Source organism: Amia ocellicauda, chromosome 8 (assembly GCF_036373705.1).
Source record: "Amia ocellicauda isolate fAmiCal2 chromosome 8, fAmiCal2.hap1, whole genome shotgun sequence".
Classification (NCBI taxonomy): domain Eukaryota; kingdom Metazoa; phylum Chordata; class Actinopteri; order Amiiformes; family Amiidae; genus Amia; species Amia ocellicauda.
This window is the reverse complement of record NC_089857.1, coordinates 12,857,147-12,879,318: the sequence shown is the minus strand read 5'-3', so window position 1 is coordinate 12,879,318 and position 22,172 is coordinate 12,857,147. Positions and strand designations below refer to the sequence as shown.

General features: G+C 37.6%; 1 protein-coding gene across 2 annotated transcripts in view; it reads left to right on the top strand.

The window, feature by feature from the left end:
* Positions 1-4,951: 4,951 nt before the first annotated feature.
* arl15a (ADP-ribosylation factor-like 15a) overlaps positions 4,952-22,172 on the top strand; it is a 141,198-nt gene continuing 123,977 nt past the window's right edge. The window contains exon 1 of one of the 2 annotated variants that reach the window (XM_066712068.1): positions 4,952-5,310. In XM_066712068.1, the coding sequence (XP_066568165.1) occupies positions 5,299-5,310 (12 nt within the window). In that variant the 5' untranslated portion in view covers positions 4,952-5,298. Of the gene's footprint in view, positions 5,311-19,967; positions 20,076-22,172 lie in introns of those variants that run through there. The other variant, XM_066712069.1, reaches the window with a different exon arrangement.

The following is a 22,172-nucleotide window of genomic DNA, read 5'->3' as shown; positions in this document are numbered from 1 at the left end:
CTATAAAAAGGCTAGCCTGTGGTGAATGTTTATCAGGGGTGTGTGTTTGGGGGGCGGGGGGGGGGTTTGTAGATAGCATGTCCTTTTTTTAGAGTTGGCACTGATGTGCTTTGATGATGAGGCTAAGCATACCCCAAGGATTCCCTTGTTCTTAATATAGTTGGTGACAAAAAGAAAACGTGGTTGCTGCCACCCTCGCAGAACGTTGCTGTTGAATCTCATTTTTCAATGCATGTATGAAAAGTGTTTTGACCACTTTTCCAAGAATCTTTAGAATGACATTTACTAGCTATCTAGAGGATTTACAATTATATCTACATTTTCACATTCTAATGCAAAGTCCTCTTCCACCTCATTAAGAATTATGCTTTTTAAGCTTAGTTTTTGTACTTTTTGAACACGTTAGGGATCTCTGTCTATTCCAGGCATATTATATACATTTCAACATTCTTCCAAGTTCCATTTTATTCTCAAGGAGGAGGATGCTTGTTATCAAAAGTACAGCTCATACTGCCAATAAACTGTGTATTTCATAAACATGTTAAGAACAACACAGTACAGATTTGAAATAGGATACGGTAGTGTTCGTGTTAAAAGTGTCCTGAAAGTGAATATTAGAATTTACAAATACATTAAATTGGTTATGACTTTTATTGGGAAAATGTGGCCACCTGTTCACTTTGTATTTTACAGGATTACAAATCCATTGTTCTGAACAGTTTCCTGTCATTTAAACACAGGTATAACTATGTCTGTACTTTTATTTTTTAGAACATTAAAAAATGCCTCAGTTCAAGGAAAAAAATATGTTCAATTTCTACACCATGAATTATGAATGCGAGGCTCAGAATTGTATGATTAATGTCCCACAACTGAATCAAAGATTAACCTTATTTGAGAAAGAATATAGTATATAGAATTAACATCTTAGGTCATGAATGTTTAATAGGTGTAATTAACTCTGCAGTGCATTCCCATCAATCTCTGTTTACAGTCAATTTTGGTTATAAAACTGGAAGGTATCATTATGTTATTTAACAATAATCTAAAATATGTAACTAATCGTTTGTATTTTGTACATATACAAATATTAGACATGTTGAGAGGTCCTCTATAATCTACTTAAGCAATATTTGATTCCATAATGTAATTATCTAATATTTTGTCATATAGTTTTTTAACTGAATATGTATTTACATTCTTTAGAAACAACTCATCCAAGAAATATAATTGGGAGAACATCACCATCTTGTGGATACTGATGGAATAAAATAATACGTCACATGTAAAGCTTAATAAGTTTATAAGATAGACTTATTAGATTGTCTTTAAAACAAACAAACAAACAAGAAATGTAAGCATATGTGTGCATTCTAAGTAATTTGAAAATAATCAATTTATAGACAAAATAATTCAGATAAAACATATTTTATGATCTGTAATTTTATCAAAGTACCAGTCTGCTCTAATAATGTACTGGACAGCTTGATCCATACTTAAGTTCTGCCATGACTTATTTCAGCTATCCTATCTAATAAATAACATATTACACACCTTTAAACACCTTTAAAAGTTTTGGCCTGAGAGAGAGTTCCAGGTTCCATATACATTCTAATGGAAGGCACACATTCCCAGTTATCTTGTTCCCCAAACACAATTCTGCTTATGTATTTATTTTGTCTCATTTAAATAATAGATGTATGTTTTAAATAACAAATAATTAATTAAAGTTGCTAAATATATATTTAATGATGTTGCCCAGGCTTGTGTATCTTGTGTCGTCAGCAGGGGTCAGTCATTCCTTCTTCATTGATTTCATAGCTTTCTCATTAATTTGTCACTGACCAACATACAGCCTGATCCTGAGTTAGTTAGTTAGTCTTTGGCAGTATTAGAGTCCGGTACATGATAAGGTATTTCTAAAGCTAGTTTTCCAAACTATGTGAAAAATGTAACAGTATTGGGCACTTCAGTGTTTGTTTGGTGTTTGTTTGACTGGCTGCAGGTCTAATAAGGGGAAGAATTCCTGGCATTTTCATGTTAGGAGTCTGTGAATTAGGCCTCCACCCAGCACAGACTTCTGGGAAGTCTTTGATTCACTGCCTGCTGTTTGGCTGGACCTTAAAATGACTGCTTAATTTCATCTTGAGTTAAGAAGAATTGTATCAAGAAGTTCACTGTTAAAGCTGTAAAGTACTGTAATAGTGCAGGGAGCCTAGAAAGAGATTCTAATAACTGTAATGAGACTGGGTGCTTTGAGAATTCTAGAAAAACCAGGTAGAATATGAAACGTGCTCTTCGTGATGATGATGATGATGATGATGATGTTTATTTATTTTTTATCAAGTCATAGAGTAGATGTTTTTTCTTTATGTACACTGTGGTTGCTGATGAAGCATGCAGTACTGTGTGCATGTTAAAGCTCACTCCCTATAGCCCAGCTAGCACAGTCAAGAGAGCACCAAGCTATGCACGTCAATGTTTCAAATAAATACATTGATTAATAAATATCTATATATGTAATATTTCTTTATTTATACAGGTTCTCTCAGTACAGTGCAGTACAGAATACACTCCAGAATTAAATGTAATTGATTCTCAGACATCCTGTCAGATAATTTTGCTATTCAGATGTGGTTTTTCCTGACCTTGGAGGTCTAAGGGAACATCAAAACTAGAATGGACAATATAGATGTCCAGAAACAAGCAATACTGAAAAATGCTACATAGCATTTGCAATACAAATCCCTTTGGAAGAGAATCCATTAAAATGTATTTGGGAGTGCCATAAATAATTGATAATGCTGCATGCAGTGTTAATCTGGCCATGTGAGGGGAGTGATGCATAATGAAGCTAAGGGAGGGACTCCCTTGAGATAAAGCGGGCAGTATGAATGTTTCATTCCAGCTTTTTTGACCAACAATTTCTGGCATGTCCAGGTCAGCTCCATACTCCAATCATGTTTCGGCAAAATACAAAACATCTCTATGCTGTCTGCAATTACAACCAGCTCTTGTGTTTGGTGTGAAATCTATTTTGCACCCCCGAAGAAATCTGATTTAATTTAATAAAATATGCTGACATTTTTCTCTGTTTCTTGCTATGTGTATTATGCATGCCTTTATGGTCAAAGGTTTGCTGCACACCTCTTGTCAATAATAATACATGACTAATAGTAGTCTAATCAAGAGGAAACATCAATTCTTATCGCACAAAAAACATAAAAAACAAAAGAGTATCAGAAAAAATAATATTACTAGGCCACATTTGGTATTATAATGAATGTGTATGCAAATGTTTGGACCCTGTTCACTTGATGAACGTTCTTTGCAATTGAATTAATTGAGAATAATGAGCTGTATGTAGGATTCAGCATGCCTGTAAAACAAAAGGCAGGTCATTTTTGTATCATTACCAATGTGTAAATTTCCTGTTTTGTGCTTACAGTCTTTTCCCCCCCAATGTGTCTGGCAGAAGTGTGATGCATGTGTTTAAAGATACAATTTTGACATTGATGTAAGAGTAATATCTAGAACAACAACCCATAGAAATAAAGTCAGCTGTTCAGTGCATGGTTTGATTATGCAGCATAAGCCACCTAAAAAGATGGATGCCCAATGAAATATATAGCAAAATCCCATATGTTGTATTCTAATCTCAAAACTAATCTTAACAATTAAATTATTATGTTTATTATTATATCGATGTAAATGATATTACCAAAGTGCTAGACGTGTTATACAGATACATTCAGCTATTGTTTCTGAAAAATATGGCTTCATAAAAATAAAAATGATATGGACTATAATGTCATGTAGACTAGCCTTTGATTTTGTGGATAATATGTCTGGTGTCACTCATCATTACTCTGTTTAGTTTGAAAAATCAGCAGCAAAGGAATACACATTGTAACATTTGCAGCGATCAATCATTAAAGGCTTGTTTGAGTTTAACAAATAAGTTTTTGTTCCCAGTTTTAGATTGAAGTCACCTAGAAAGGGCATGAGAACTCTACCAGAAGAAGAGCATTTAAAAAGGAAGACTATAAATCCACACTAGCCTAAGAGAGCTGTTATTATCTAGCCAAATGCTAGGTTTGTGCATTATGTATGATAAGCCTGAGCTGCCCAAGAAGCCTGTTAAGGAAGCAGATTGGAAACATCCTCCTTGGCTCTTCTCTCAGGGCATCGAGCCAGGAGTGTGTTGCCAGGATAGAAACAGGTTGTCCCAGAGCATCCCAGACATATTCAATGGGTTTGAGACCAGGCAACTGGGCCAGTTTATCCAAGTGATTCATTATTAGTCTTAGAGCATTTTGCCAACCCACAACTTGGACCTGCAAACACCCTGTAGAAGGTGCCTGTGGGCCAAATCTGTTAGACCAGGAGTCTGAAATGAAGACAAGGTGTCCTGTATAGATGAAAGCATATTTATTTTTGCTAATGGTAGGTTTGTTACTTTTTCTGTAATTGAAATATATGTATAAAATGCATACAAATTTATAAAATATATTTTACTGATTTTTTTTATTGGACTATATATATATATAATTTGAGAGCTTGATTTTTCATGGTTGTATATTTAAGTATGTATCTGACGAAAAATGTACTGTTTATTGTAGTGACAGTATTCACTACAGACTTCAAGCACCATAAAGCATTGCAATTGTGACTCCCAAACCTTCTCCTCCTTTTAGGCACGACCACCCTTTCAGGATACTTTAGCACTGAAAATAACACCAACATTATATGTTCCTGTGCGATGCAATGAGATGGAAAATACAGCAGCTATTCTTCAACCCCATCGCTTTAACGAACAGGGCTGTGACCCTGATCACATGACGGTGGTCGAGCCCCGCACGGCCTCGCAGCTGTGAGAGGCGTTTCCGTGAGAATGAAAATAGCACCACGTGTCTGGTCAGCTGACCGCGCTCCGCACAGCCAGGCTCGCTCAGTTCCTGTAACACTGCCTTTGCTCAAACACCGTGTTTAGTGGGCAACGTAGGGAGTGTGTCAAAAGGGGGGTCTGAGCTTAATGCTGCCAGAAGATTACACTGTCGAGGTGCAGCTTGCAACTGAGTAATAACAATTAGAGCTCCAGATCACCCGACTCCACAAAGCACACGGAATTATTATATATTTATTTGATTTCTCCTGTGGAAAGGCGGGGAATACAAAGCACCGTGCCGCCAATACAGTACTTTTGAATGCATCCATTATACACCAATTACACAAGCAAGAACCAACTTTGCCTTCAGGATTTGACTCGTTGGAAGATTACGGATTCTATCCCGGTACATGGATTATCTGGTATGCGTTTTGATTTTCCTTTTTCTAAATCCAATATTCACATGCACCTCCAGAAGGCTAAGGTGCATCTGCAACCCTGTGGTAGAAGCAGCTTTGCACCACAATGAAGAATGAATGAGCTCCTGTTTTCGAGCAAGGTCCTTTCGAGTCCTTATCGGGCTGCTAGATGCATTAAAGGCTGCGTTAATAGCAGTGTTTAGTATGGTCCGGCTGTTTTGTTGCCGTCTGATCAGGACGAGATAACGACTTGAGCGATTCATTTGGAAAAGCAGCACCATATGTCATGCTCGGTTGATTATGAATTGCATCCCCGGGCACTAACGTGGTACTGAACTCTTGAGTTAAACGCTATTTTATTTAAATGGCAAGTTCACTACCAGGCACATCTGAAGCTGGTGCTTTTTTATGTACAAAACAGACGACACAGGTGTTTCATAACGTCTGGCGTTATAGTTTTTATTTGTATTGCACGCTATTCCATTTTACTTTGCTTATTGTCCAATGTGTTGAGTGGTGTTGCATTATTGCAGGCGGTCAGAGAATGCATTTAGGAATAACCTATTCATGAATCAAATGCTGGTTGTTGATAAGGTTTACAGGGTAATATAAAATAACTAAATGTCCAAAATATCTTTTAAATATCCCCAGGTGATGGTGTTTTAAATCATATCCAATTCTTCAAAATGCAATAACTAACAGAGGTCTAGAGGAGGCTTATGTCAAAACAAAACAAAACAAAACAAACAAAAAACTACCCAAAAAGTTACATCTGTCTGCACAATATTCTTATGGCCTTTGACCAAGGAAGCAGGATGTGAATCTGTATTATATAAACATGAATGTTTCTGGAACCCCTGACTGAAGAGCCAGGTCACTGGGTGCTTTTGGGGAATGTCAGCTGTGATGTGCATTTCCTTCTCAGATATATACAGAACATCAGGTCAAGTTAAGAAAGCCATGCAGTTGATGTCAAGTCCGTGTTAGTTTACATAAATGTCTCTACTGTTCGTTTTTAAAGGCACTGTATAAACGGTCACATTATTGAAGAGAAGAATACAGAGTCGAGGAGAGGAGACCACTTCTGTTGCACTTCAGCCAAGTGCCCTTTTTGACTGAGCATCTTATCACCCAGACAAATATTACCCCTGTCTTCAGTGTAGTACATCGACATATGCCTGAGAATTCCTCTTCAGGAAGTGAAGAATAAGGTGACAATAAGGTGTGCCGTGGTGGCTACACAAGACGCAGGTCCTTGAAGTAATGGCCTAGTAAATTATGTATGAGTGGCTGTTAGAATTGCAGAATTGATTTTAAACTGTCTTGTCAGTGAAGGGAAAAAGTCTGGTCTTACTAGCATGGACTAGGACTCCAGCAAACAGTCAATTACACTGCAGTACTATATCCCAGTATTGATTTCTGTGTGTCCATAAAGAGATGGGAAGAATTTAAATTTGGAAGTATTTTTTAGACTTCATAAGATACCTAATATGTCGTATGAGTGTGGGGTTTCAAAGCTCAATTATCAATTTAAACTTGAATGTTTCGTGCTCAAGCTTTTTGCTTGCAAATGTTCCAGTCAGATCAAATCCATACTCACATTCCCACCTCTTTTCTTTTGTTTGCCAGGGTCTCCTTATGTTAACCCACCCAAAAGCCCCCTTGGAGCACTTGCTTTCTAATGTTTTTGTATAACAGATGGGTCAAAACAGTTGGCACCAGAAACCCAAAAGCTACTTCTGGATTTAGCTGTACAAAATGTTTTGTCATTCAACATTGACTATACAGGTATGGGCTTATATTGAGTTAGATAGGTGGCATCAAGTGGAAACACATTTTCATTTCAATCTTGACTAATCAAGATTCTAAAAAAATATGACATATTAATACTACTGAATAGGTTTCCCCATGAGTATGCAGACCTGATGCATCTTGCTTTTCCCTTTCTGCATGCTGGACATCAATATCACATTATAAGAAATACATTATTTAAATTGGAAAAAGGAAAGTTTGAGTCATTCCTGACTTACCTTCCAGGATTTCCATGTTGCATCACTGTGATAGAGGATCTTTGCTGTGACTGTATATTGTGTCACATTTAATATATCCCCATGGGAAACAAAGTCTTAATGGGCAGTGAGTTATTGGTTCCGTTGTGAAAATGATTTGCATTTGCTTTGTGCTTGAGTGTACATTTAAAATATATATGGAGTAAATCTAATGGTCATATTCCTCATCAGTGTACATAGATCTTTGTGAAATATAATCAGCTGATACAGAAAAATGCACTTGTTAAAGTAATTAACTAGTCCCATCATTTTTCAAGTTATAAGATTTGATAAAAATAAATGTTGTTTTTAAAAAAAAGCATAACTATACTGTTACAGTGGTTAAACACAACAAACCACATAATTAATTATAACAAAACATGAAGTGTTCTGTTTGTGCAATTATAGCCTTTATGTGTATTTGGAGTATTCTGGTATAAAGTCACACCTTTGCATGTGTGTTTAGTTTAGGTAGTGGAAATAGTCAAAATCTTATGTTTTAATTAAGATGGATGATAGGTATGGACTACTGAGATTGTCTATGCCGGGCAATCAGTAGAATTTCAGGCATATGTTGTTTAACTGAAGAGCTAAAGAAGTCACCCTACAAAAACTGAATGAATAACAGAAGGATTGATTAATTCAGTGCACAGTAATATAACCCATGGATCAGTCAAGCTTCCTTTAGGTAGGACATTTGAATGTTTGTTATAATGAATAAATAAATACATAACACATACTGCACTCTAAAGTTGATTATCTTCTGTGAAGGATTATGATAGCAATTCAAACATATGTAGTCACAATGTGGACATGTTTGTAGTACATCATGTAGTCAGAATTAGAAAAAGCAAGAAAAAAAACGAAAGCCAGCCACACTACTTTTACCTAGTTTGTAAAAGCCATGTCATCATGATGTAAGACCAAGGCACTAATATTGCTCTAATAAATAACAACATTGATCCAGTCTGGACTCTCGACCATTGGCAATATAGCAGCCTATCTGGACAATAAAGGCGTTAATCTGAAGATGGTGCCATGGCCAAGCTGTCAAGTGTTTTAGAAGTTGCACCTATCTATGAATGGTGGCAGGGAGCGTAGATGGACAGTGAAGCCATTTCAGCCTGAGCAGGCTCTGTCCATCCTGTTGTACTGTTCTGGAGCCTAGTACAACTGATGGAAACATGGTGCAAAAGACGCTCATTCCTGTTCATCTGTGTTTTCACTGACTTCACTTATTCTCTGGGCTGTAATCAGTCTGTTGTCAGCTGATGATAAGATACTTCAGGGCTTGGCTGATCAGGATGATGTTTATTTTCAACGTGGTTATCATTTCTGCGATAGCACAGACTTGAAGAGTACTTTGGAAAATATTGATTTTCCTTGACTCAATTTTTTTTTATATTGTACTAATTCAATTGTAGTTAATTTTATAGGAATAATAAAATCCAATGAATGGCTTTCAACTTCTGTGAAATTGATATGCACTTCCTCATCAGTAATGTTCAATATTGTTCAAAACTGTTACAATTTTGCCGTGTAAAAGTATTAAACTGATTAGAATAATGACCTACATTAAGCTAATTTAGTATATTTATTGTGGTTAGTTAATCCAGCTGAAGCTGTTTTCACACTACACCATCTAATCCCGGGTTGAGTGAACCCGGGGCGGCCCTGGGGTGACTTACCCCTGAGTTCAGCTCTGCTTGTATTCATGTTGGCTACAATATAAGAACATAAGAAAGTTTACAAACGAGAGGAGGCCATTCAACCCATCACTCTCGTTTGGTGTCCATTAATAACTAATTGAGTTTGTTCCAGATTGTGACGAAGTGTGTTCTGTTTTCTGTCTTGAAAGCCTTGAAAGCCAGTTTCCATTTGTGTCCCTGGGTGCGTGTGTCCCTGCTGATCTGGAAAAGCACTTCTGGTTTGATTTAGTCGATGCCTTTCTTGATTTTGAAGACTTGAATCAAGTCCCCACGTAGTCCCCTCTGTTCCAGGGTGAAAAGGCTCAGTTCCCTCAGTCTCTCCGAGTAGGACTTTCCCTTCAGACCTGGAATAAGTTTGGTTGCTCTCCTCTGAACTGCCTCTAGAGCAGCGATATCTTTCTTGAAGTGTGGAGCCCAGAACTGTCCACAGTATCCAGATGAGCACTAACTAGTGCATTGTACAGTCTGAACATTACTGCCCTTGTTTTAAATTTTACACTTTTGACAATATACCCTAACATTGTGTTTGCCTTTTTTATTGCTTCCCCACATTGTTTGGATGGGGAGAGTGAGGAGTCCACATAGACTTCTAGGTCTTTCTCATCTGTTACTTCATCCAGTTCTATTCCTCCTATAGTGTAATTATAGTGGACATTTGTACTACCTGCATGTAATACCTTGCACTTGTCCACATTGAATTTCATTTTAATCTGCCAGGCCCACAACTGAATGTTATCCAAGTCCCATTGAATAACCTGTGCTGCTAGGATTGTATCTGCTGAGCCACCTATCATCTAGTATCATCTGCAAATTTGACAAGTTTCCTGACTATCCCAGAGTCCAGATCATTATAGATTAGAATACTAATATTCCTACCCTAATACCCAATACTGCTGTTGTTGTATTGAAAGAAGCTCTTTGCATTAGTTTTAGCTCCAAGAGCTATGTTTCTTACTATTTCCCTCTTTGCTTTCCTGATCGCTTTTTAACATCTCTTTTGAGTTCTATTCTTGGTATTTTGTTTTGTCTCCATCCCTTTTGTATGCGCTATACAACATTTTCATTCTCTTGATATTTTTTTGATTACTTCTACTAAACCATTTTGGCCACTGTTTTTTGGTCCTCAGTTTGCTAAGTTTTGGTACAAATTTCTCCTCAGTATATTTTTGAAATGTAACCCTTCATTTTCTACTGAATCTGTATCCAATGGGCTCCAGTTTACCTCTTCTAAGTGCCGCCTCATACCTTCAAGGTTTGCTTTTCTAAAATTGTGGACCTTGAAACTTGGTCCTTATTTTTTTAAAGTATGCCTCAAAGCTAACCATATTGTGATCACAGTTTGCCATTGGTTCTCTAACTAGTGTCCTTCTGACTCTATCTGGTCATTTGAAAAGATCAAGTCAATGCATGCTCTCTCCCTTGTTGGTTCCCTGACAAATTGAGTTAGAAAGCAGTTATTTGCCATCTCAACCATTTCTATTTCTGCTTTTTTAGTCCCAACTGGGCTTTCCCGGTCTATGTTTGGGAAATTTAAGTCCCCCATTATAACACCCACATCCTTGTTACATGCAGTCCTGATTACACTGTACTATGCAACCTCTTTCTGAATATCTGAGTTAGGTGGTCTGTAACACACTCCTGCCACTAATCCTCCACATCTTTTATTCTAGAGTTTAAACCACAAAGATTCTGTTTCGTTACTAGGATCTAATTTGAGTTCTTCTGCCTCAATGTAATTTTTGACATATAATGCAACCCCACCACTTCTTCGATTTTGCGTGTCCCTCCTAAACTGTGTGTATCCTTACAACTTGTATTCATCCCCATCATTTTCTGTAAGCCATGTTTCTGTCATTCCTACAACATCATAGTCACATGTCAGCACTGTGGCTTCTAGGTCTAACATCTTCTTCCTTATACTGGCATTGAGGTACAAACATCTCCCATTGTCAGAGCTCCCTGCCCCCCTGGTCCCTAGTTTAAAAGATTCTCAATTACTCTGCACATACGCTCTGTCAATGCATTAGCCCCCCTTCTGTTTAGATATACACCGTCTGGTTTGTACAGGTCCCATCTATCCCAGAAGAAAGACCAATGCTTCATAAATCTAAAACCCTTTTCCCTACACCAATATTTCAACCACGTGTTAAACTTTCTTATCTCTGCCTGTCTCCCTGGCCTGGCACGTGGTACTGGAAGTATTTAGGAGAAAACTACCGTGGAGGTTCTGCTCTTTAGTTTCTTTCCTTAAATTTAAATTAAAAATGTAAGTGTAAATTTGTCTTGCAGAACCTCTGCCCTACCTTTTCCTATTTAATAGGTTCCAAAGTGGACCATGACCAGTGGATTCGCCCTGGCTTTGGCCAGAAGCCCGTCTGCTAGTTCAGGGAGATCTGCAACCTGAGCACCAGGCAGGCAAGATACCATGCGGGTCTCCTTATCACTAGAACACACTGTGTGATCTACGCCTCTAAGAATTGAGTCTCCTACTATAACTACCTCTTCTGGGGGGGAGTAGGCACCATGGTGCTCTGGTGCTCAACTGCCCTCCCATCACCCTCTGAGCTGTCACTGTCCAACTCGGTGTCCAGCAGTTGGAACCTGTTGGGCATTTCTAGCTCTTGGGGTGTTTCTAGGGGTTGTACACGCCCTTTTCTGCGGTTACGACCTACTGTAACCCAGCAGTTCTGTACACTTTCCTGCTCTAAGTTCTCAACTCTCCTAGGATTTGGCGTGCACACCATCTCTCTCATGGGCTGATTGACTAATTCTTCTATATCACTAATACAGCACAGATCATCAAGCTGAGCCTCAAGATCACGGACCTTGATCTTTAGGATTTCAACATGCCGACAACGTTCACAAATGAAATCTTCTTGGATGAGTTCATCCAGGAAGGCAATCATTCTGCAAACCTGACACTGTAGTGGCCACATACTGCTAAATGCTACAGTTTTTAGTCTCTTGGTTCCTGTTCCCTAGTCAACTGCTTAACTTTTTGTTACCGAGAAACAGCACAGCTGTGTCTCAACAGCTGCTTTAAGTAGCTTTTGTCTACCTGCCACCAATTCACACCTAACTGGCCCCACCTGGCTCCTCCTGGAACAGAATTCCTGCTAGTCCTTGACTAAATCTTCTTTCTACAACCTATTTACTTTCACCAACTCAGCAGCTGAACTGAATTGACTTCAATTAAGGCAAACTACAGAGAAGATTAACTTCAATTAAGGCAAAGTTAAAACAAAATGAGCAATGCCAAGACTGGTCTGAAACTAGGAAAACAACAAGATGGCTGCCTCTCACTTGTACTCTCCTGTGTCTGTCTGTGGCAACTTGTAAATACTTCTGTGTTATATATGGATTACGATTCACATTTAATGTTTTTCAACCCGATGTGAGCGCTTCATCTGGGTTGGAAAACTCACCCCAGCTTCAGAGTTTCAGCTCGTGTTCAACTGTCTTGTTTTAGAGCCTTTTGACTGAAGAATGTTCCATGACAACATAAGCAATATTGCAGTACATTCTTACCAAATTGTTTTTTGGCAATTACCACCAGGGCGCTAAATGAAATTGTATTAGCAGTAACACAGTAAGTGCACAAGGCATGCCAATGGAGTACACTGTTCATTGCTTAGTTTGCAGAGGTCTTTCAATTGCTCGTTCTGTATAATCTAGTTAATTGAACCACAGACACTGATATAATGTCCATAGTGCTGTTTACAACATATGTAATAAAACATAAATAACATTAATTTTAATTTCTCTCCTGAGACCCTTTAAGATAGCATGTAAATAAGTACCTATATTATTTGTTCCATCTCATAGAATTATAAAATTGACACTGACAAAGTAGTAGTTTACATGGGCAGAAGGGCACATCTTAAAGAAGAGAACATTTCCAGTGCTCCTTTGAATGAGAAACTTGAATGGATGGTATAATGTTTTGCCCAAAAGGAAAATTGGTCTTTAGCTCTTACATTTTTAAAGCTGCAAAGGTGTTGGGCTTTAAACCTCCCTCAGAATTCCGTTTTGCCTTTAGTCAGCACAGCTGTCTTTGTTTGTTCCTTTCTTTCTTTTTTTGCAAAAACTGAAGGAAAAATAAGTTGACTTTATATACATGTTATGAATAATTTAAAATACAGATTTTTCTGAAATGCTGTATTTTGTCTGTATCTTAGGTTTAGTTTCCCTGAACAGTTGAATACTAAGATCCCCACTGCGGGTGTCATCTCTCATAGAAAAGTGAATTACAGAACAGAGAGAAAGCAAATAATCCTGGAATGGCTGTTGGACTGGCAACATCTGTAATGATATAATTCATCAAAATTATGCACTGCAAAATTGTTTCATAAGTATTGTTTAATTTATGGTATATTTTGTTAATAGTCTGTAGTATTCTGAATATATGTTTGGTATTTATTTTTATTTTTAATTTGTAATAGTAACTGAAAACTTTAGGTTTCAAACTAAAAAAATAATTATTCAGTCCTCCATCTTCACCAATGAATTTCAGTGTGCCACCAAATATAATGCTTGACAGATACGTAGCAAATGGTATCTTATGTTGTTACTTTTTATGATGTGTACATCCTTATACTTATTAAATACATTCTTTTCAGTTTTATTTGTATATGATTTTCTGTCTAGTTATATAAACATTATATTATTCAATGTCAATCCAAACAAATTTAATCCTGATAAACTGTGTTTTGTGTTATATATATATTCAATCCCTTTTTTTGTTGTTGTGAGGCAATGGGGTATTTATGTCCTTGCTCCTGGCATTATGTGTCTCTCAGTTGTAATGTCACACAAATCTTGTTATTTCAGAGGGCTTGGTTAATTAATCAGGATGCTGCCCCACCTTCCCTTGGTTGCTTTGGAAATTTTGGGGCCTAAACGTCTATTTTGTATAGAATGAATCAAGTCAGAGGGCACAACTCTTTCCATTTGATATGCAGTGTCAATGTTTGCTTAGAAATGTACTTCACAGCTGTGGTTTTATTAATATACAGGGAGTAGAAAATTACCTCCATTTGAGGGGAAGCAGTGACTGTTGAAAGCCTCAATGGAAGTGAGCTTGTTTTCTTTAAATGACGTAGCTATAGAAACCCACTCGTAGTGTATATTAACTGTTTTAACATTGTTACAGTATTGCAGAACACTTGACTGTCCTCTTACTTCCAAGTTTCTTCCTTGTCTAAAGATCCCTGTTGATTGAACTGAGTTGACTGAGTTTGTGTGAAAACTTCATAGAAAACAATGCAGTAGTAGTATAAGTACTAATTATATTTATAATACCATCTCCTCTGATTGGGGGAGATGACAGCAGAGCTCTACTGAACCGACCACCAAAATAACTGAAAGGACTTCAGCAGAACGCATGTAACTGTGAAATGAAGGAGACACTCTGGTTGAAGGAGATATTGTTTAACTTATTAAGAGTAGGCACTTTTCTGTCATTAAAAAGGGAGGTTTTAAGCTGGGAAAACGTTCAACATTTGCCAGTCAAAAAAATAAAATAAGCAAAGATTCCACATTTTTTATTTAAACAGAAACTGCATTCTTTTGTTAGTGAGCTGATATGCTTTTAAAATAAAGCTGAGCATAGTTCTTATTTAAGTAAACAGGTATTAAGGCTGCTCCCCACATTTACTATTTTTGTGCAGTGAAATTCTTAATGAATGCATGCAATAATGTTAGTCTTGCATAACAACAGTGTGATGCAGAGCTTTGTTTTCGATTTTAATTTATGTCATACCAGTGAACCTACCTAGTCATCTTCAATATAATAAATATACAGCACTAAAAGGAAATAATCCATGACAGTACTGTAATTGCAGTGGTGGTGAAGAAACAATCGCCTAATTAATGACTCTTAGCCTATGTTGTTTTATCATCATGACTGGCATATATTCCTAACAATCTACCAATATTACTTATATTATTTAAAAAATACAGTCTAAGTCAATCTTTGTATGACAAGCATAGCCCTTCAAGATGTCTATGACTTGTAATGGAGTTGTAAACTGAGGTTTGGGAGGAGGCCAACCCCAATCTTGTTCTTGACTTCTGCCTTCCCAAGCATAAGTACCTGGCAACACATCACTTCCATTACTCATTCCATATATTGGCGAGGTGGGGATCCGATGGTCTTGATCTCTTGTCCAGGTCATTATTCCCTTAGTCAAGTGGGTCCAGGCCAGTATAAACTTTATTGGGATTTATTACGTCTATTGGGGTTGTCTGAACTCCTGAGATGTTTACAGCAGATGGACATGACGGAGGTTATACTTTTGTAAAAGCAGTGGTTGTATGTTTTTTGTTTTTTGTAATAGTATAAACCGGACAGTCTTACATATGTCTACCTCCAATTTGACATCTTTCTCTCAGCTTTTGTAACAAAATAAATAATAAAATAAAAAATCCTACATCACTGCTCCCTTTCGTGCAAAAGGGTTTGTTTTAAAACTATAAGAACACGTCCTGAAAGACCTCTTGAATAATTATGAAATGTTTTGCTTTACAGAAGAAATTATGATTACCCATTGTGCAAAGGTAGCATTCTTTCAGAAGACTCAAGCAATATCCCTTAACATGGAGTTTGGTGCTGTGTGTGATATTAAATGCTTTACCACACGTCATTGCATTTCAGAAAGGTCTTTCAGGAGACTAATATCTGTAGGTATTCGGGCAAATCATGGAAGTAATAAAAAAGACAAATAGGTTTCTCTGGTACAAAGCAAATCCCAATGACTACTAATACAAATGAAGGGAGTTTAGAGCATGTTGAAACTGTGTTATTGCAGTTGTCCTAATAATTAAAATAAATGCACAGAGGAGCTGTCAGATTTAGCCCAGGAGGTCCTGGTCTCTTCATCTCCTCAGTGGACATTGTTGTGCTCTGTCAGACTAAAGAAATGTGCTTCCAAAAGGTAGCCTATCATTGGTGATGAAAGAGGTTGGTGTTGCCCACTCTGGGGCAGAAGATCGCGGTGAGCGTGTCAGGCTTCCAGCACAGAGGCTCCCCAGGGCTCCAGCAGAGACTTCCACCTTCCTCAGCATCCTCGCTGTCATGTCCTGCTGCTTCTTGCAGACTAAGTTGTGCAATCAGCTGCTCTGCTTCAGTAACCTTCGTGTCCAACTGGTGTCACTCCACCAAATCAGCCAGGGTCAGCCAGTGTCGTTCCACAGTCTCCCTTTTCTGACAACAGTGTACCGGCTTTATGTCAAAGAACACAATCTTGTATACAAAAGATCTGGTCTTTATTAAGAAACTGCTCCTGTATACCTCTAACAAGAATCACTGGCTGGATTCTGGGACCCAGACTGAGACAGTCGGACACCTTCTGACTCATCCAAATTGTGATGGCTAGATGACTGGGTCAGAGCATCTCCAAAACTGCAGCTCTTGTGGGGTATTCCCGGTCTGCAGTGGTCAGTACCTATCAAAAGTGGTCCAAGGAAGGAAAAGCGGTGAACCGGCGACAGGGTCATGGGCGGCCAAGACTCACTGATGCACGTGGGGAGCGAAGGCTGGCCTGTGTGGTCCGATCGAACAGACGAGCTACTGTAGCTCAAATTGCTGAAAAAGTTAATGCTGGTTCTGAGAGAAAGGTGTCAGAACACACAGTGCATCGCAGTTTGTTGCGTATGGGGCTGCGTAGCCGCAGACCAGTCAGGGTGCCCATGCTGACCCCTGTCCACTGCCGAAAGCGCCTACAATGGGTACGTGAGCATCAGAACTGGACCACGGAGCAATGGAAGAAGGTGTCCTGGTCTGATGAATCACGAGTTCAAGGTGTTGACTTGGCCTCCAAATTCCCCAGATCTCAATCCAATCGAGCATCTATGGGATGTGCTGGACAAACAAGTCCGATCCATGGAGCCCCACCTCGCATTTTACAGGACTTAAAAGATCTGCTGCGAACGTCTTGGTGCCAGATACCACAGCACACCTTCAGAGGTCTAGTGGAGTCCATGCCTCTACGGGTCAGGGCTGTCTTGGCAGCAAAAGGGGGACCTACACAATATTAGGCAGGTGGTCATAATGTTATGGCTGATCGGTGTATATATATATATTTATATTAGTTTCTATTACATGTCCTTCCATTTGAGGAAGAAGGAAATGTTAAATATGTAAAATATTTGCTGTAACAAATGGTAGATTCAAACTTGAGGAGAAAGTTCAGATAGACCCATGCACATACACGTGCTTGAGCATCTCTGACTTCAATGTTATATCTTTCTGATCAGATTAAGTATCAGTGTATAGACTTTTGGGAATTTTAGATCATGATAGATTGGCTGTGACTCAAAAACAACATCCGTACCAGATTGACCTAGACAATTGAGGTAAATGAAACATTAAACCAAGTGTTTCTTCCTCGGGTCAGCACTGAGAACAACAGATGTGACTGAGGTAAATCATTAAGAATATGTATTTGGAACTTTCTTTTTTTTTGGTTGCAGCATTCCCTTTTTGTGTGAATTACTTTACCTTTTCATGGTATCTTGCTAACATGTGACTACAGAAGCAAACATCGCCAAGCACAGAGAGATTGTAAGACCAGAAAATGTTGTCGCTGACTTTCATACTTCTGAAAAGGGCACTGCCCACACAAACAATTCTCATAGGTATGTTTTTCATTATGGCCTAACAGAAACGTTAGATAATACAAGGAAATGCTGTGTTTGTTTGATATTTAATTCAACACAATACCCACGATGGAGATATATATATATACTCTCAGGAAGTCTAGATTTTCAATCTAAAAATAGAGAATTAATATTCAGGTTAGAAATCTGTAGTAACCCTGTGAAATGTGTTCTAAATCTACCACACTTGTCACAAGAGTGTAAGAACAGTAATTTAAACTCAACAAATTAATTCTGAAGCTATCCAAACATTAAAAACTAAGCGTGTTGTTTAATATACTTTATCAAATGCATTATGAAAAAATAACTAGAAAACGATCACATAAAAGATGGGAAGACTCTTAAGACTCTTTATTAACTCTTAAACTTTGCAGGTGTGACATGGAAAAGAGAAGCTGTAGATCGCATCATTTGGGTTTATCCACAAAATGTGGTTGTCATTGCTGTTTGACCTGTTTTGTCTTTACTTTTTATATCCTCTTAAAAAAGTTCTGGGAAGGCATGGTTTCATGACCCTGGATTAACCCTAACCATAAACTGTGTTTGTTTATGCAAATTGTGTACATTGTAGGTTTTACAGTATCTTTTTATCGGGTTATAAAACATATACTATAATTTATATGTTGGAAAATAGTTATGCATTAATTTCATGCTGTGTGGGTTCTGTGCCATCTTATCAGGGGGATATCGGTTGAAATACCAGAGGAGCTATCTATAGAATGGGCTTCTGATTTTCTCCTTTTCGAGACATTTATCAAAAATACAAATTCATTTTGATTTATTTTTAAGTTACGTTTTTTTTGTGGGGGAAAAACTTAATTTATAGGAAGTGAACTTATTTAACGTAACAGATTGTTATCATCTTATTATTCAGATTATTACTTTTGAACTTTTTTGATATGTAAAGTTGGAAACATCCTCTGTTTACTGATACATTTTAAAGTTCAAATATGACATTGTGCATTTGAACTGTTTTCTCACCGAAGACCTTTCCCGTTCTCAAAATAGCTGTGCTTTAATGCAATTGAAAGGGAAGTCTTTAAGGAAGCAAGCATTTCTATTAATAGTAAATTGTTGCTATTTGAATGTAGTCTTTTCCTGAATTGTAGGTGGATTCCTTTTTTGTATCCATGACAAGAAGGAGCAGTATAAGTAATGGATTAAAGTGAAACCATTATAAAGTTTTAAAATTATGGAAATTATGCTTTTGGCCATCTACTGGTTGTACCAAATGTATCTTATGATGAAAATCACTAATTGTTGATGTATATATATATTTCTTTACTTTCCTCTCTCTAAAATATGTAAACTTTGACACCTCTCAGGCTGAACAGTAACTGACCAATGTACTTTTTACCACATTGAATGTGTAAGAAACTGTTACTCATTTCCCCCAGTTCACACAAGAGCAAATAATCTTGCCGTCTCCAGTTGGTAACCTTTATTTATAACAAATACAAAAAATATACTTGTTTCAAATCAGTCCCAGAAAAAAAAAATATACATCAACAAATAGATAAAGGAGAGCTTAATAATAATAGGATTACAAATTAAAAACGCACAATTTACTGGATTTGGGTATAATTATGTGTAAACAGCTGCAATGATTTTAGGGAAGTCAAGTGCTCCCTTAAAACACACCCAAGAAGTCCCATCACAGTCAAAGACACACCAGAAGAATGTGTGCAGGTTAGAGATGTCCTGTTCTTATTTCCTTATAAACAACATCAATAATAAAAAAAAGCAATCATCCAAATCATATTTCCTACAACCTACATATTGCTGTTTAGAAGTAAGGTACCACGTCTGACTTTGACAGTGACAAATTATTGCAGATCATTATTCTTAATTATGGAGAAAAACAGAGGTGTGATAGTCTAGCTTAGTCCGTTTGATTTTCTGCCAGTGGGACCGTAAACAGCTGATGAACATTTCCCGCAGTGAATTCCGATAGGATGGTGTTTGGATTTGTTAATCTAATTCCTAGTTTTATTTTAGAACAAGATTTTGTCACTGATCCCTTAATCTCCATGGGGATATCCCACTCTAATCTCAAGTCTCTGATGGGTGTTTTTTTTTTTTTTTTTTGTGTTTGTTTTCTTCTTCAGCTTTCTGGTTGTGGTGCAAACATTTCCCCTTCTTTCCTTTTTCTTTTCCCTGTCTTCTTCATTCCTGAAGTGAGGTCGGGGACTCTGTTCTGGGATCTGTTACGCTGACTGTAGCCAGCTCGCCTCCTGGCCTCCTTCAGTTACTGTGTATCCCTTGTTTGTTGCTGCGGGCTGCACTGTTGCCTGGGACGATGTCTGAGTGTGTGCAGCTCTCCATAGCCCTTTGTAGGATTGGTTGTTATACGGTAAGATAACCAGCTGTCATAAAATGGTTATATGATAGAGGAGGGAGGTGTGGGGGGCAGGGGGGTTCTGTTAAATATATGCATTTTTGCTATTGCTTCTGTCTGTGTCTTTTATGCATATTACAGCTTGTAAAGCCGCTGCTTTTCAATGAAAGCTGCCTCCTCCCATAGCAAGTGTTTACATCTTATTAAGGTGGACCAGTGCTCTCGCATACTGTGCCTTGGATTGGTCTGCATGTACGGTAGTATCTTATAAACAGAATATATAGCAAATCAGGAAAGTCTGTCACAAAAACTGGGGTTGTAAGATTTTGTCATTTTTATTGAGCATTCACCACCTTAAGAGTACCTAGCAATGATGGATGCTGTTCCTGAAGGAAAAAATAAGGAAAGGAAGATGACCTTAAATTAAAGCCTGAATGTAAAAGGTTCTAGACGAGTGAAGTGGGGTGCACTTGGCCTCGTCCTTCTGGTCAGGCAGGAGCACTAACATGTCCCTGTTGGTTAATTTCACCAATTCTCAACCTGTTGGTTATTTGGGTCAGGTTTCAGGAAAACAAATCCATTTATTCTTTTTGCTAAACCTTGGACTACAGTTTTAAACACTCAGTCTGTTGAATATATAACATAGTTTTTTTTTTTTTGGGGGGGAGGGGAGAGGGGGGAGGTATTGTTCAATTGTTTGTTATCTGTGGTTATATGATATGCCTTGCTTATTTCCTGTTGTCTATAGGTCTTTTGTCCTGCAGAGGATTTGTTCTGTCAAACACATCGTATTGCATTTTCTGCTTTTTAAATAAAACAAAACAGCTTACAGTTTTGAGTGTTATGAATCAGATCGATATTTTCAGCACAGTCACACAATATTCGAGACACAATAGGAGCAAACATGGAAATCTCCACTTTAGATGGCTGAGACATTTTACAACTTGGTGTTTTACTTTGACAATGTTTTTGGTATAGATAGATTTTAAATTAACATTCTACTGAACTGTAATGATCATGTAGTTGAATGTCAATTGAATATCTATTTAAGATTAAACTGGGCTTTGAAATCTAAAGCGTTATTGAATTTACTTTAAATGAGATTTTGATACCGTCATAAAGGCAGTGTTAAAAGGCATAATACTCCTTTTTAAAAGCCAAAAATGCATTGTTATACAGTACAGCTCTTGCCATTGGATCTCCCATACTGTACCTCAATTTGTTTTTACAACTCTACCAGATACATTATTAATGGACACAGTGGGGCACAAACTGCGGTCTTCACAGGTCACCACCCTTCACCCTGCCGGCTGAGTTTAGAGGAAAAGACCACCCTTCATACAATGAATGTTGACTGGTGGAATATGTTAATAGTAGGTAACTGAAAACAAATCCCAATGTTTCAAGACATGTTCAGGAAAAATATTAGCATTTAAACATCACACTCTGTTAACTCACATTGCTGTTACAAAAAAAGGCCACCATCCCAATACAGGGTAAGGCTGTGGAAAGACCGTTTACCCTTAGGAAAGTCTGCCACAATCATTTTCCAGTGACATAATAATATAATAAATTATACAAATGTTCTGTATAATGCATAATATACTATCACACACAGACAAATCTTTTTAGAGACCTCAAGTCGTAGTTCTGTGATGGACTTCCTTGCTGGCGCATTGTGTATTAATATGAGGACAGGATGAAAGCCAGAGCAATGGTAATAGCATGTCAATTCAATATGTTTTCTTATGTTAAACACATACATTTTATGCTGAGATAGATTCTCACAGCTTGCTTCACCCCTATGCTAAACAAATCCTTAATATTTGTTTAAACTTAAAGGAGTTTGAAGTATAACCTAGTTCACTTTTCGCCATTGTTTTTGTTTTACTCCTAGATTCCAGTTTAGCACTCATGTGAGAACATGTTTAGGCACTGATATGAGTAACAGATATGTGCCTACGTGCATCTCCCAAAATCAGTTCTTACCATGGAACACTTTCCCCAGAGGAAAACCAATCAACTTTGATTAAAAATAAATAATATGAAATCATGAGTTTTTATTTCACATCTTCACAGGTACTGTACAGTTGATGTTATATGTCAGTATAC